Consider the following 16,152-nt stretch of genomic DNA (forward strand, 5'->3'; position numbering starts at 1 on the left):
GGAGTCCTGGCTCTGGCCCTCAGCATCTGGGGTCTGAGTGGCAGTGGTATTGGGTACGTGTCACCACTCGAGCTGGCCTCTGTGATCTTGGACAAGAAGCCTTCCAGTTCTGAGATTCTGTTCCTTTGAAACAGGGTAATGGGCCATCTCCCTTTGGGGCAGTTCTGAGCACTGTGGGTGAGACAGCCATGGTGACCCCATTATTCCATACCCAGGTGCCTTCTGTTAAACCCTGCCTCTCCTCTCCTACTTTGGAACCCCTTTCCATGTATAGCTGAGAGTCTAGACCCTGAGGCTCAGCCACAGTAGAGGATTGTCACTATCCTGCATGTTCAGCAGCTCCTGTTCCCCAGCTCAGACCCCAGGAGGCCCCAGGGACCTGCGGCATTGGCGCATGCTCAGTAAGTTTGCCTAGCTTTCTAGTGTAGTACAGCCGGCCCCTCCTCACTCCTCAGCTGCTTCCTGGTCAGTCAGTGAGTTCTGGCCAGTTTCTCAAGGACATTCTAAATGGCTTCCTTAACCCCAGAAGGGGAGGGGAGGGGAGGGGAGGGGAGGGGAGGGGGTTGATTGGCGGAGGGCACACCTGTCCAGGTGTACAGGCGTTACAAACAAAGAAACTGTATTGGAGGAGGGCCTGTTGGGGCTGCAGCAGGGCACATTAACAGGTGAGGAACAGGTGGGTGCTGAGGGGGGCACGGATCTCGGATAGCATCTACCAGGGCCAGGGCAGACACCGAGAGGGAGGGTGTGAGACCTTGAGGTATTTGCTCTCAAGGATCTCGCTCAGGACTTGGGGGGGGTCTTCTGGCCCCCCGAGGAACGCAGAGTTCTGAAGGATGGCTACAGGGCGTCACAGCCACCCATGGGGACCCCACAGAGCCAAGGCTGTCCCTGCACTCTGAGCAGGAGAAATGGAGTGTCTCAGGAGCATAATAGTGGGAGTTAAAACAGGGGAACGGTTCTCCTTGGGACTTCTAGACACGGAAGGACACTACAGAAGGAGCACCTTGCATGTAAGACATAGAAGAACCTTCTAGATACCATGCATGTACACAAAGTCCTCATGGATCATATGAGCGAGTGCTCACCCACAGCACATGCACACGTCCACATGTATATACACACACACCACACACATGTGCACACACACACACACACACACACACACCACAGCTTTCCCTTTTACTTAAGAGAGAGCACACTGGAATGTCCTAGAAGTGGGGCACAGGTGCATAGTGGCTCACCAAGCACCTGTCTATTCGTTGTCAGAGAAACCATGGAGGAATTAGTGGGGCTTCGTCAGGGCTCCTCCAGGAAGCCAGTGCCATTGCAAGAACTCTGGGGGCCATGCCCACGCATCCGCAGAAACATCCATGGTAAGAACCACTGCCCACCCTTCCCCTGCAGAGTCCTATGGAAAAACACCCCTCCTACCCCCAGGCCCAAGATCAACCTCCTTTTCTGTTTGCTCTCAGATGATACATTCAGTCTCTTAGGTGACGAGTCTGTGTCCCCATTGCTTTGAATCTATCTTTGTAGCCAGTGAGAGAAAAAAAAAATACAGGGACCCCAGAAAGAGGCAGAGTACAGGCCCAGGCAGTGTGTGTGTTGTGTGTGTGTGGGGGGGTATAGCCAGAGAAAGTGAGCTTCGAGGTGGGGCTGGCAGCTGGTGACCAGGGATGTAGCTGGGTACCACTCCCCACCTGTGCTCTCTAGGATGCAGACCCTCCCCAAATGCAGACTAGCGCTGCAATGACCAGATTTTCCATGAAACCATTCATAAGTTCCCAGTGTGGGAAGAAGCAGAGGGGAAGGTCAAAGGTCTTCTGCAGGGCCACAGGCATGGTGGCCACAGTGCCACCGCATGTACCTTGTGTAAGGCAGAGTCTCTCTTTATTACTTTGATCTTTGGCCTGCGGCCTCTACCCTGTCTGGCCTGGCCTTCCCTGCCCAGAACCTGAGCAGCCCCTAGGGAAGGAGCTGTGACCCCAGTGTCCTGTCCAGGGGGCCTAGAGTGGCTGAAAGAGCGGCTGTTCCGTGTGGGTGAGGACTGGTACTTCCTGGTGGCTCTCGGAGTGCTCATGGCTCTGATCAGCTACGCCATGAACTTCGCTATCGGGCGCGTGGTCAGAGGTAAGGCCTCTCCGGCACGCACGTTGCTCAGGGCGATGGGATTCCTATACACGCTTGGGATTCCAGCCGGATCATTGGGGGCAGTGAGAGAGGGACGCAGCTGTGAGTGGCCAGGCCTGGAGTTGACCCTTACTTAGCTCTGGATGTGCTGTGTGTCTTTAGGCAAGTTCTGTGTCCTTCTGGGCCCCTGTCACACATCTGCACAGACAGGGTGGAGCCTCTCTCTTCTAAGCTTGGCCACCCTGTTCCATCTCTTCCACCTTGCTCTCAGCTCAGTCCCAGGCATAGTTTGTCCTCCACTATTCCCTGGGTGGCCTTGGGCCCTTTCCTAGTATATAAATGGGCACTGTAGTGTCTGCTCCCAGGGCTGAGGCTCTGGGTGACTCCCTGACTGCTGGTCATCCTCCAGCACACAAATGGCTGTATAGGGAGGTTGGGGACGGCCACCTGCTCCGGTACCTCTCCTGGACCGTGTACCCCGTGGCTCTTCTGTCCTTCTCCTCCGGCTTCTCACAGAGCATCACGTCATCCTCTGGAGGTGAGTCATAGTCACCTGGTCTCTGGCCAACCTGCCTTGTCCTGCGGTCCCCATGGGTCTAAATCTTTTCACATCCTGTGGGGCTTGAGGAGAGAGGCGGAGAACAGTAACCCCATGTTAGTGTTAGGGAAGCAGGCTTGGAAGAGCCAAGCCATTTACCCAAAGTCACACAGGAAGATGGGGAGAAAGGGACGGGGTCATCACCAGCATTGTACCACTTCTCTGGGCTCCTCTGGGCCAGGAAGGATTGGTTCCCATTCAGGATTGTAGCCAATGGCCAAATCTTCCTGGTCTCTAGAGCTGCCTCCAGTTACAGTAGTCAGGGAATCTTGGTGGTGCATCTGACCCCCAGTTTCTTCCTCTGGTGGCTTCCATACTTCCATATGGAGTACAGGGCTGCTTTGTGACTTTTCCTGGGGAGACACAAACATGTGCTTATCCCACATAAAGCGCCAACATCAGACCAAAACATTGACTCCACCAAAGTCCAGATTAATGAAGCCATGAGTTTATTGGGGTCACAGAGCACAGGGGAGGGGTGAGTTACAGGAGGGTGTGCATCACCAGAAGCCCACCCCAGCATGGGTGGCAACTGATGAAAGGCAGGCCTCTGCTGACTGTGGGAAAGTTGTCTCTCCCTTGCTATTGTTGTTGCTGATACAACCTTGGGGGAAGAATCTTTTAAAGTTTCAGGAGTTTCCTGTGCCTTGTGAGTTTACTTCTTGAAAGAAAAAAAATTGGAGAGGTAGGGGATTAGTGTTTTGAGACAGAGTGTTTTTGTGTAGCCCTGACTGTCCTGGAACTTGTTCTATAGACCAGGCTGGTCTTAAACTCAAAGATCTGCCTGCCTCTGCCTCCCAAGTGCTAGGAATGAAGACGTGCCATCACTGTCTGGACGCGAAAAAGCCTTTTTTTTTTTTTTTTTTTTTTTTTTTTTAAGTCAGAGTCTTATTATATAGCTCTGTATGGCTTGCAACTTGCTCCATACAGCAGGCTGGACTAAAACTTATGGAGATCTGTCTGTCTCTGCTTGCTGACTGCTAGGATTTAAGGCATGTACCACCATAGCTAACTTATTTCTATCTATCTATCTATCTATCTATCTATCTATCTATCTATCTATCTATCTCAGAGGTTAAGAGCACTGACTGTCCTTCCAGAGGTCCTGAGTTCAATTCCCAGAAACCACATGGTGGCTCACAACCATCTTTTATGGGATACAATGCCCTCTTCTGGTGTGTCTGAACACAGCGACTGTGTACTCACATACATAAAATAAATAAATCAATCTTTTAAACAAACAAACAAACAAACAAACAAACAAACAAACAGTATTTCCTTGTAGCTTGGCTGTCCTGGAACTCTGTAGACCAGTCTGGCCTCAAAACTGACAGAGATCCACCTGCCTCTGCCTCCTGAGCCCTGGGATTAAAGGGGTACGCCACCACCACCCAGCTTATTTCTTGAATCTTTTTTCCCCCTAAAGATTTGTTTATTTATTTTACAAGTATACTGTCAGAGGGCATCAGATCCCATTACAGATGGTCATGAGCCACCATGTGGTTGCTGGGAATTGAACTCAGGACCTCTGGAAGAGCAGTCAGTGCTCTTAACTACTGAGCCCTCTCTCCAGCCCTTATTTCTTGAATCTTAAGCAGCCTATCTCCCTGGACTAGGAGGGGCTCCATAGGAAAGTGCCCTGAGAGTGTTGTTACGCAGGCGCTAAAATAATTAATGCAGAATTAATCTATCTCCCTCCATCCTCTGCCCACCTGGACCAGGGTCTGGGATCCCTGAAGTGAAGACCATCTTGACCGGTGTGGTCCTGGAGGACTACCTAGACATCAAGAACTTTGGGGCCAAGGTGGTGGGCCTCTCCTGCACCCTGGCAACAGGCAGTACCATCTTCCTGGGAAAACTGGTACGGGCATGGAGGGCCCACCTGCCATCCCTCCCTGCCTTCTGTATGCTATACCATGCCACAGCCAGCCTAGCCTTGGGAGCCCAGTCTTAGGGGAACACATCCAAGTCCCCGAATGTGACAAAAAATATCTCAGGATAGTGGAGGGCTAGGGTCAGGATTTGATGCTGGGCCACTCCTTGGCGCGGCTTGTACCGTTCTTTCCTAAGGTCCTAAGAAGAAAGAAGAAAGAAGAGGAGGAGGTGGTGGAGGAAGAGAAGGAGGGGGGTGGGAGGAAGAAGAGGAGATGAGAAAGAGAGAAGGGTAGGGAGGTAGGGTCCAGTTTCCCCAGCAACACCTCACTGTCGCCCCCTGCAGGGCCCCTTCGTGCACCTGAGCGTGATGATCGCTGCTTACCTTGGCCGCGTGCGCACCAAGACCGTCGGGGAACTTGAGGTGAGGGGCGCGGGCTTGGGTATCCTAGGGGAACAAGTGTAAAGATCAAAGCCCAGGATGCTGTTTCTCCCAGAACAAGACCAAAGAAATGGAAATGTTGGCCGCAGGAGCAGCGGTGGGCGTGGCCACGGTCTTCGCAGCCCCCATTAGCGGTGAGAGCTCCGTCGCCCTCCTGTTCTCTCGGTGTCCTACAGCCAGGGGGAGAGAGGCCCTTCTGAGCCGCGTGTTCCCTAGGTGTCCTGTTCAGCATCGAAGTCATGTCTTCTCATTTCTCCGTCTGGGATTACTGGAGGGGCTTCTTCGCTGCCACCTGTGGGGCCTTCATGTTCCACCTCCTGGCGGTCTTCAACAGTGAACAGGGTGGGCACCAGTTGGTACCTAGTCTCTACCCTCTGGCGTCTGTGACTCCTCCTGTTTCTACTTCCTTCTTCCCCACAATCCTCCGCTCCTCTCTCCTCTGTCCTTCTACACTGGTCCCCAACCTTCCCACTGCTGCGACCCTTTAATACAGTTCCTCCTGGTGTGGTGACCCTCAGTGATAACTGTAATTTGGTTACGGTTTCGAATCGAAATGTAAATATCTGATATGCAGGATATCTGATAGGTGACCCTGAAAGAGGTCGAAATCTTCCGGTCGAGAGCCACTTTGGTGCCTAGAATTCCAGGGAAATTTGGGAGTTAGGTTGGAAACCTTGCCGGAGTTATTCTGAGACTGGGTTATGGGAGGGAAGACTGGCACAGGACCCCACTTTCTTCCTTCCCCAGAGACCATCACCTCTATCTACAAGACAAGTTTTCCAGTGGACATACCCTTTGACTTACCAGAGATCTTCTTTTTTGTGGCCCTGGGGTGAGTGGGGTGTCAAGCCCAGAAAGCAACGTTCAAGCTGAGGTTGTATCGGCCTCACCGCCACCTCCACTTCCAGGGCCATCTGTGGCATCCTGAGCTGCGGGTACAACTACTGCCAGCGGACTTTCTTATTTTTCCTCAAGGCCAATGTGTTTACCTCCAAACTGCTGGCTACCAGGTGGGCTGGGGCCCCCTCAGGGAGCACCCCACTTTCGACCTCCCGTAAAGTCCCACCCCTTTTCACAGAACCCCTCTCTCCACAACCCTCCAAAGCGCTACCTATCTAATCTCACAGGAAGTCCCCTGTCAGGTCCAGCAGCCACTGCCCCACTTCTGTGAAAATTAACCGCCTGCCAGTTTCCCTCCGATCCATGTCCCCTCCCTGAGCCCTGTCTCCTCTTCTCTCCATCTCCTGCATACTTGCTTCATGGCCTAGGCCAGCCATCTGGGCTTGGCTAGTCCCTCTAGTCCCTTTCTGTCCCCATCTCGCCTCTAGTCCCATCAGGTTTCCTGGTTTCACTGGGGCCGGGAGTACCTGGTAGTTTCCTTGCTGTTGTCTCTTCCTTCTCCGTACCCCTTTCTTCAGTGTGAACCCCAAGGCTGTGGGGAAGGAGAGGAGGCAAACTACAACTTCCCTTCCCCCACAGCAAGCCCTTGTACTCAGCTCTGGCCGCTGTGGTCCTGGCTTCCATCACCTATCCCCCTGGTTTGGGCCGCTTCATGGCTTCCCGGGTAAGGGGCACGGAGCTGGGTGGTCGCAGTGGAGAACCCCCATTTGTAGTCCCTGTTGTGTGTATTTTTTCCCAGCCCCCTCGAAACCCACTAAGGAAAATGCCCGTGGGTCATTTTTCAGGACACAGGTTGTAGCTGTGCCATGGCAGAGCCATCCTTAGGGTCCCTAGCCAGAAAGGGGTAAGGTAGCCGGAGCTCAGATGGGCCATGGGACACAGGTGGGCATGCTGACCTATCTACCACTGCCTCGGCCCAGCTGTCCATGTCGGAGCATCTGGAGACACTGTTTGATAACAACTCCTGGGCCCTGCTGACCAAGAACTCGTCTCCACCCTGGGCAGTGGAACCTGATCCCCAGAACCTGTGGTTGGAGTGGTGCCATCCACAGTTGACTGTCTTTGGGACACTAGTCTTCTTCCTGGTCATGAAGGTGGGTCCCTTGTACTGTCAGAGCCATTGCAAGCCCTGGGTGAGGTGGGGCTGCTTCCTGAATTAAAGCTTGAAGCACCGCCTCCTACGTCCACGCCCACAGTGTACCTCAGAAAGAAACCCTCCCAGCCTCAACTTCATCGGAGAGGTTCAGTCTCACTGTGTAGCCCAGGCTCTCCAGGGACTTGTACTCCTCCTGCCTGCCCCAGCCTCCCAATTCCTAGGTGACAGTCACCACCCATGGCACCTGGTTCCCTTATTCTTTACAAAAATTGGTGTGTGTGTGTGTGTTGCACACACACATGCGTGCATGCACGTGAGTGTGTCCCCAGTATGCCACAGTGCAATGTGGAGCTCAGAGGCAGTTATCCTGCGCCTCCCTGCTATTCTTTGAGATGGAATAGTTCTTCTTAAAGGGCAGGCTGAGAGAGAAGAGAGGAACAAACCTGGCACGTGCATGGGCACAGTGAGTGCTTTATCAAGGCTTGGTTTCTTCATCTCCAGAGTCAAATGCTGCCACGGGCTCCAACCTGGGCATCCTTTCCTCTAGTAACTCCCATCCCTGCTTGTCCATGGCCCTCTGTGTTGCTTCTAACTTTTGCCATGTGGGTACCACCTCCCTACAGTTCTGGATGCTGATTTTGGCCACCACCATCCCCATTCCCGCTGGATACTTCTTGCCCATCTTTGTCTACGGTAGGACTGGAGTTCTGAATGTCTGAGAGGGCTTAGGGGGCATAGGGCATGACTGCCCTGGACCGTCTCCCTCCCAGTGTGGTACTAGGGATGGGGCGGGGCTTGAGGGCCTGAGGGGTCAGGTCAGCATGGTTGATTCCTTCACCCTGAATCTGTGGCAGGAGCTGCCATTGGGCGCCTCTTTGGGGAGGTTCTATCTGTTGCCTTTCCAGAAGGCATTGTGGCTGGAGGAAAGGTCAATCCCATCATGCCTGGGGCCTATGCTCTGGTGGGTGAGTAGATCTGGGACCAGCAGGTGGGTCCTCTCCTCAGTAGGCCTGTCCACTCTCTGAGCTCTACCATTCCGAAGTGTTTTTTCCCCATCCCCCACCCGCTCTGCATCCCTTTCCCCGGGGCGTGACTAGGTACTTCCAACAGTTGCAGCGTGTGTTCTCTGTGCATTGCTGAACCTAACCATGGTCACGCTGTGCCCACCTTGCCCCCCTGGGTGAGCCTAGCTTCTGTCCTGGGTCCCCCACCTTAGCTGTGTCCCTGCAGGTGCTGCTGCCTTCTCAGGGGCGGTGACCCACACCCTCTCCACTGCCCTGCTGGCCTTTGAGGTAACAGGCCAGATCGTTCATGCACTGCCAGTGCTGATGGCCGTGCTGGCAGCCAATGCCATCTCACAGAGCTTCCAGCCCTCTTTCTACGATGGCACCATCATTGTCAAGAAACTGCCGTATCTGCCATGGATTCGTGGCCGTAAGATTGGGTGAGCCTCAGGCTGGCTGATGGTGCGATGATGCTCAGGGTGGTTGGGGTGGAGGGACTCCTGGAAAACCCCAGCGCAGCTGACCTTGAACTGTAAGGTTGTAGGGGCTGATACACACCTGCCCTCTGGTCCCCAACACCCCCACAGCCCCATGTACTAGATGAAGAAGCTGAGTCTCTGTCAGGCAAGACTGATAAAGAATTGAGCACCAGACAGGAGAGGCCCCTCTCTTCCCCTCCCCTGCTCTGATGGCCTTTCTGGTGGTGGGCGTATGAATGGACTCTGCGATCCCACCTCAATCTGATTGTATCCTAGCATCTCAAAGGCTCCACGTGTCACTGAATCCAAGGTCCAGCTCCAGATAAGCTTCAGTTTCCCAGTCTTTAAGATAGGTGTGGTTCTCATAGCTTCTCATTCTAAAACCTATAGGCTCCTCCAAACCCATCCTTGGGAATCAGGACTTCTCCCAGCAAGGCTCCTTGGGATGACCCTACCTTGTCCCAGGGGCTAGTATCTTCCCATTCCCACGCCTGACCGATGCCTCCCTCCGCCCACAGTTCCCAGGCTGTGACTGTGGGTCACTTCATGAACTGTGCCCTCATCACGCTGGCCAAGGACATGCCCCTGGAGGAAGTAATCAAAGTCGTGATCTCCACCGATGTGACCCAGTACCCCCTGGTGGAGACTACAGGTATTCAGCAGTCATCGAGGAGAAGATGGCTGCCTGGGAAGAAGGTTTGGGCTCCATCTTGCTTCCCTCTAAGGCCCTGAGTGTCAGGGCAGCAAGAGCAAGCATGATGTTAGATCTGTCCCTTAATCTAGACTCTGCAATTGGGTATCTAGCTGTGTGACCAAGGGCAAGTCCCCTAATTTCTCTAAGCTCCAGTTTCTTCATGGAGAAAATGGGCCCGATAACCACTTCTCCTGGAGAAAGTAGGAATGATGTGTTTAGTGGAAAAAATTAGAGGTGCTTGTAAGACAGCCTGGGACTGGCTCTTTGGATTCCGGGACCCAAGCTTCAAGGGTTGACACCGATAACAGGGTTACTGCTAGGACCCTCCAGAAGCTTCCTCTCCACATCCCTGAGTGCTCCTCTCCCTCCTCCCCAGTTCCTGCTGCCAGGATGAGCTCATCCTTTTAAAGGCAGATGGATGGTGTTTAAGTCTTAGGGAGGGCCTAACCGGAGTGCCTTTCTCCAGTTCATAGAGCGTAGAACTTAAGGGAGGAAGATATCCCAGGTAAGGGAGGAGCACCCTGAACCTCCCTGGGGCATCAGGGTGCAAACTCGGCCAGTGTGATACTGTTGGGGTCTGCTGCCCATTTGCTCTCGGGCCACTTGAGCCATGAGCTACATGCACGACCAAGGTCACCTCTATGCCCCACATCAAGCAGAATAAAGTCTCCAACACGGGAAAGAACCTTGTAGAGATACTGCTCAGGCTCCATGACCGGCAGTGAGTGTCCTTGTGTGGAAAACGGGAAGGGTCACCATAGGCTCCCACCCAAATGTCAGGGGCTTTGCTCTCCCCAACGGGAGAGATTGCAGCAAACACACTTTCTATCTATTTTACATAGGAATGGTAATTCTGAGTAGCTTCCCCTCCTAGAACCAAGAACGGCTTTGGGCTCCCCCAGAACTCCCAAAGAGAGGCCCTGGCTAGATCCCACTGCCCACCCTAGAAATCACTGGTTTATTAAAGTGGGGGGGGGGCATGTCTATTGTATTATCTGGTTACCAAGTGTGTTTGTGGTGGTAAGGACTGAATTCAGGGCCAGAGCTAATCAAACCCTCCGCCACTGAGTTACAGCCATGCCTAACTAAGCCCAGGGTTTTTATTTACTGGAGAAAGAGTATCAAGGTGGGTTCTCAGTGGAGAATACCCACTGACTGTCAAGATGCCTGTAAATGCCCTCCTGTGTCAAGGCTAGTCCGGCTGGCTTAGCCCCGGCCCTCAGTAGGATCTCAGATTGGAGTGTACCTCAGGGGTCACTGTTCCATTGACCTGACTCAGATTTTAAACAGCTGGAGGGAAAACAGAGAAGAAAGCCCAGCTGTGACATCCAGATGCCAAGAGGCTCATGTCCACAGCCCCCCACCTCCTAAAATGTGGTGGAGTTGGGGATCGGGTATCTCAGAATTTCTGCTCGCCCACTGGCAGCCTTACTGAGCTACACTCAACTGCCATGTCATTTTGGAAACTGAATGGTTTAGAGTAACAATTAACCCACCAGACCCTCAGTTTTCTCTTCTGTAAACTGGGTGATAAGAACTCTAACAGGTCACACACAAACTTTCCTCAGATATGAGAGCGCCTAGCATGTTCTTGGTCCATAGTAGGTGCTCAGTGAATATGACTTCCATATATAATGTTCTATGTTCCTGACGTGTTCCTCCCTCTGCACTTGTTAGAGTCTCAGACCCTGGTGGGCGTTGTAAAAAGGACCCACTTGGTGCAAGCCCTCCAGACTGAGCCAGCTTCCTGGGCTTCAGGCCAGCAGGTGGGTCCTCCTGCCAGATGAGGGGACAGGATGGAGTTGGTGAGCTGGGCTGTGAAGGGAAGGGACAGTTAACCTAGAGGAGTTCAGAGATCAAGGTCTAGACACTGGTGGCTTACCCAGGTCCCCATCATTCTTAGCCCTGTCTCCAGGATATCTTGGCTAATGGCTGCCCCACCCAGCCAGTGACACTGCAGCTGTCCCCGGAGACCTCCCTGCATGAGGTAAAGAGAGAATTAGAGCGTGGGGATGGAGGTGGAGGTCTGATGAGGGGGAGCTGGATAAAGGTGACCAGGACCCTTGTTCCTTCTAGCAGAGGCCCCCATCCAGCTCCTCACGTGGACTCTGGCTCCCCCTAGTGGTCAGATTTCACATCTCAATCTGTTCACCAGGCAAGGAGGCGGGGTTTTAGCATTTCCTCTCCACCCCACTGCAGACACACAACCTCTTTGAGCTCCTGAACCTTCAGTTGCTGTTAGTGACGTCACGAGGCAGAGTTGTGGGCTCTGTGTCCTGGCTGGAGGTACTGGGGTCTTGAGGTCTGGGCAAAGCTGAGGAGTTGGGGCCGCCAAATTCCTTCCAGCCTCACCTCTTCAAATATTCTTCCTCTCTCTCCTCTGTGTCTCTGTCATAGCTGAAGAAAGCAATTTCAACCCTGACCAATCTGCTCGCCCCCAAGTGAATCAGCCTGGGGGTGCGGCAGCCTGGCGCCCAGCCGCTCAGCTGCTGCAGGGCATCTCCATTCAGTCAAGAAGAGAACTCCACGTTCACCTCTCACCACCCTGAAGGAGCTGAGAGTAAATGAAGACATCCATGTGTTCTGTCACACTGTGACCTTTGTGCCTTCTGGGGTTGTCTGCTGCCAATTGGGAGCTTCTGAGAAAAATAAAGCTGATGTCTGGAGCCACTGGTGTCCCCTCTTCTCTCTTAAGGGTGTGCAGAGTGACGGGGGAGGGGGGAGCTTCCTCTCTGACTGGCCTTCTACACCACGGGTCATCAAGGAACCCCCTTTTTCCTATCGCTGCCGGTCCATACTATGTACACAGGGTGACCCGTGTCCCCGAAAGACCAAGCTTCATGCCTGCAGTTTTGATCCGTGCTCTCTCTCCCTCCCCACCCTCAACTCAGGTACAGCAGAGCCAGCCTCACACCGTTCATTCTGTTCCACAGCTCCAACCTGACCACTGGGCCCTCCAGCCCTCCCACTCAATGTGATGGCCCACTCAGCCACAGGTTTTGAATTTGAGCATGGACAGCTATCAGGTGACTGTCTAAACGTAAGTCCAGGACATCCCAATACCTCAAACCATTTCATGGTCCGTACCCCAACCCAGATATCTATTCAAAACCTCCGAGTATTGTGTGCCCTGGATCCCAAATGCCACACATAATTCATAGACCTGCACCTGCCCATGCCTGCCATCATGACCAATGGATACCTTGCCTTGCTGTACCCACACCCTGTCTTTTGCCCTCCCCAAGTTTTGTGGCATCACTTCACTTAGACTCCATACCTACTTTCGTGCCTCCGATCGGATCAGAGTCCTTTTCCCAGAGGACATTCCTGTCCATGAGGATCTTGTCCTCAGAGAGGCCATAACCTTCATTTCCTTTCTGACCTGGTCCCCACTCCTACCCCCAGTCAGTTCTGGAAGGGGGTGAAAGAAGAGGAAAGGAAGGAAGGAAGGAAGGAAGGAAGGAAGGAAGGAAGGAAGGAAGGAAGGTTGGCTGAGCGGTGATGGCTCACACATTTAACCCCAGCACTTAGGAAACAGAGTCTGGTCTGGGCTCCATAGCAAGTTCTCAGTCAGCCAGGGCAACATAGTGAGTCCTCGTCTCAAAAAACAAACAAAACGCCGGGCTTTCGAGACCGGGCTTCTCTGTGTAGCCCTGGCTGTCCTGGAACTCACTTTGTAGACCAGGCTGGCCTCGAACTCAGAAATCCGCCTGCCTCTGCCTCCCAAGTACTGGGATTAAACGCGTGTGCCACCACTGCCCGGCTGTTTTGTGTTTTTTTATGTGTGTTTTGTTTTGTTTTAAAGAAAGGAACAGAGGAAACACTCTAAAAGTTTAATGGACTGCCAAAGCCAAAGGAATCCTGGGCAGGAAATAAAAAGATGGAGGAATTAAACACATGATCTCAAAACTACTGAAGCTGCTTGATTCTAGAATAAAAATAACTGTGTGGACCAGTGGGCCAAATAGAGAACCCGGAAGCGAATGCATCCATGCATCCACAGTCAGTGGATCTCTGACAAGGCCCTGAGAATACACACTGAAGAAGACCCTTGCCAATAAATGGTGTCTTCAGTTGCAATTGAGACCCCAGGATTGAAGAGGTTGTGGAGAGAAGTGGAGGCTTGGCACCATGTGGCACGGTCAGAAACCCTGAAGAGAGGCTAGGTGAAGCCTCCTGTGGAGACACCTTCTTTCTATTGAGGCTTTAGGAAATGGGAAGTTAACCAAGGACAGTGGCTTTAGTCTCTAAGACAAGCAGAAGAGCTGAAGAAGAGGGGCGCTGCCCACAGCCCTGCCAGTCTAGAAGATCACGGGTCTGAGACCTCAGATACAGAGGTACTTGCGCCTCTTTGATTGACAGTGTTCTGGTCCGTCCCGCATGTAATAAGAAGTATGTAGCTTATTCATGGTTTTACAGGAGTCGTGGTTATTTTATAGAGACCAAACTTTAAAGCATTTAAAAAAAAGTAAAAAGATTATGGAATTTTTAAAGTTATACTATTCTTTGTATTGGGATATCATCAGCATGAGACCCTGGGGATAAACAGGAAAGGAAAGTTTACCGTTTAATAGCGATGTATCATGTGCTCCGTTGACAAAGGGTCAATTGCAGTGGTTAGATTTGTTTGTATTTGGTTTTCCAAGACAGGGTTTCTCTGTGCAACAGCCCTGGCTGTCCTGGAACTCACTTTGTAGACTAGGCTGGCCTTGAACTCACAGAGACCCAGCACCATACCCTACTACAATGGTTAGTTAGTTTTGTTTTGTTTTGTTTTTTATCAAGTTGATACATACTAGGGTTATCTGGAAAGAGGGAAGTTCAATTGAAAAAAAAATTCCTAATCTGGTAGGCCGGTAGTTAAGTCTGTTCGTCCTTTTCTTGATTAACAATTGACATGCATGCCCAGGCCATTATAGGCAGTGTCACCCAAGGGCAGGTGGTTCTGAGTTTTTTTTTTTTTTAATTTTTTAACATTTATTTATTTATTTTTTAAGTGATCTGAGCAAGCAGGGAAGAGCAAGCCTGTAAGCAGCATCTCTCCAGGGCTTCTTCATCAGCTCCAGCCTCCAGGGTCCTGCCCTGACTTCCATTCACAACTGGACTGAGATTGGGAGGTACAAGCTAAGTTAACCCTTTCTTCCCCATATTGCTTTTGAGTGGTGTTTCATAGAAATATATATATATATATATATATATATATATATATATATATATATATATATATATATATATTGCAATAGAAAATATCTTAGCATGTTTACATGCACCTGCACTCCCTGCTACGAAGGAGGCTGAGACAGAGAACTACTTTAACCCAGGAGTTTGAGTCCAGCCAGGTCTGCACCTGCCCAGGCTTCCTCCGTGCCAGGTGTCTGTCCTTCCCCCGCAGTGTTTGGTCACTGGTTCCAGAAGCTGCTCCTGTGCCTTTGAGACCCCGTCGAACTTCCCTTTTACGACACCACTTTCCACAGGTTCCTCCCATCCTTCCATGATGCTCAGCAAAGCTTCTGTCCTGTCCTGAGGGCGCCCCTGCATGGACATGGACGTCCATCCTTTTTCCCTTTGATGTTGGTGTGACCTAGGGGACGTGACAGCACAGTGCTGTAGGCTTCAGATACACTGTGCACCAAGACTCCCAGCAGTTGTTCTGCTTTTACATGATAAAAGCTTGTGTGTGTGCATGTGTGTGTGTGTGTGTGTGTGTGTGTGCACCTGGGCATACATCTTAGAGGAACCCGCAAGAGTCAGGTCTTTCCTCACCTGTTGAGTCACCTTGCTGGCCCAAGCAATTAACTTTATTAATTTTTAAAAAGTTTATATTTTATGTGTGTGTATGCGTGTGACTAGGATCTCTTGAACCTGGACAACCTGACAGGGGTGTGTGTGTGTGTGTGTGTGTGTGGCGGGGTAGAGGGTGCTGAGAGCAGGAAAGGGGTCAGACCTGAAGCTGGGGTTACAGGCAGCTGTAGAAACTGAATTTGGGTCCTCTGCAAGTGCCACAAAGACTCCTAGCCACTGAGCCACTTCCCCAAATCCCCCTGATCCCACAATTTATTTTAAAAAAAATCCTTCTATTGGTGGGTACAGTGCCCACGCCTGTAATCGCAGTGTTTAGGAAGCAAGGCAGGAGGATTTGGAGTTTGAGGCCAGACTTGGTTACATAGTAAGACCCTGTCTCAAAAGCTAAAGGTTGGCAATGGAGCTAAACCAGAGAGTCTTTACCTAGCTGCATAAGGCCTCACTTTCTCTGGTCATCTCCCATGGCCTCTCACTAACACCTTAATAAAGTCATAACAACAACAATAAACAACTTCTTAGCATACTCTAATTTTTTTCTTGAGATAGCCTCTTTCTGTATTGCTCAAATTGATCTGCAGCTCTGGGCTTCACGAAATGCTCCTACCTCAGCCTCCAGAGTAGGAGACATCACAGGTGCGTGTCAGTGTGCCAGGTGGCGTCTGTGACCTTGGACAGGAAGCCCCACAGTTCTACAGTGTCATTTCTTTCCGGCAGGGCAACTGGTTATCTTTCTGGGTTTTGGAAGCTCTGAGCTGTTTTGGGAAATGCCTAGCTCCCAGGGATGGGCCTCCATGGACCCCCCCTCCTGTGCCCCCACACCTTCGCGAGCAGTCTCTTCTGCACTCTGCATCTCTTTTCAATTGCCCAGCTAAGAGACCTGAGGCTCAGGTACAGCAGAGGAGACTGCCCCCCTTACGGTCCTTCATGTTCATCAGCTCCTGCTCCCAGACCTGGACCTCAGGGATCCCCAGAGTCCTGTGACACAGATGGGTGCCCCTCTGCCCAGGTGTCACATGCAAGATACCCCGGTACCCCTTCCTCACCTCTCAGCTGCTGAGTCCTTCGTGCTCTGTTGGCTGGGGTAGTTCTGGTTGGTTTGTCTGGAACATTCTTAGTGGTCACGGTAAACTCA

The 16,152-nt window shown here is 51.9% G+C and overlaps 1 protein-coding gene across 5 annotated transcripts; it reads left to right on the forward strand.

The window, feature by feature from the left end:
* On the forward strand, nt 1-13,348 carry LOC117709020 (chloride channel protein ClC-Kb). Of its 5 annotated transcripts, none has more exons than XM_076933833.1 (22): nt 1-401; nt 1,270-1,376; nt 2,005-2,133; nt 2,543-2,671; nt 4,453-4,592; nt 4,950-5,027; nt 5,101-5,179; nt 5,262-5,387; nt 5,793-5,877; nt 5,954-6,055; nt 6,525-6,609; nt 6,866-7,039; nt 7,665-7,734; nt 7,896-8,006; nt 8,272-8,485; nt 9,043-9,176; nt 10,896-10,984; nt 11,122-11,205; nt 11,418-11,504; nt 11,616-11,914; nt 12,152-12,258; nt 13,024-13,347. In XM_076933833.1, exons 2-20 carry the CDS (start codon nt 1,277-1,279, stop codon nt 11,661-11,663), a joined length of 2,064 nt encoding a protein of 687 aa, XP_076789948.1. In that variant the 5' UTR covers nt 1-401; nt 1,270-1,276; the 3' UTR covers nt 11,664-11,914; nt 12,152-12,258; nt 13,024-13,347. The 5 variants fall into 5 exon arrangements, with proteins under 5 accessions (XP_076789948.1, XP_076789947.1, XP_076789946.1 ...); XM_076933832.1 differs by lacking the exon at nt 1-401 and adding an exon at nt 583-665 and having other exon boundaries at nt 12,110-12,258; XM_076933831.1 differs by lacking the exon at nt 1-401 and adding an exon at nt 583-665.
* The last annotated feature ends 2,804 nt before the right edge of the window (nt 13,349-16,152 follow it).

This window comes from Arvicanthis niloticus, chromosome 5, assembly GCF_011762505.2.
Source record: "Arvicanthis niloticus isolate mArvNil1 chromosome 5, mArvNil1.pat.X, whole genome shotgun sequence".
Classification (NCBI taxonomy): domain Eukaryota; kingdom Metazoa; phylum Chordata; class Mammalia; order Rodentia; family Muridae; genus Arvicanthis; species Arvicanthis niloticus.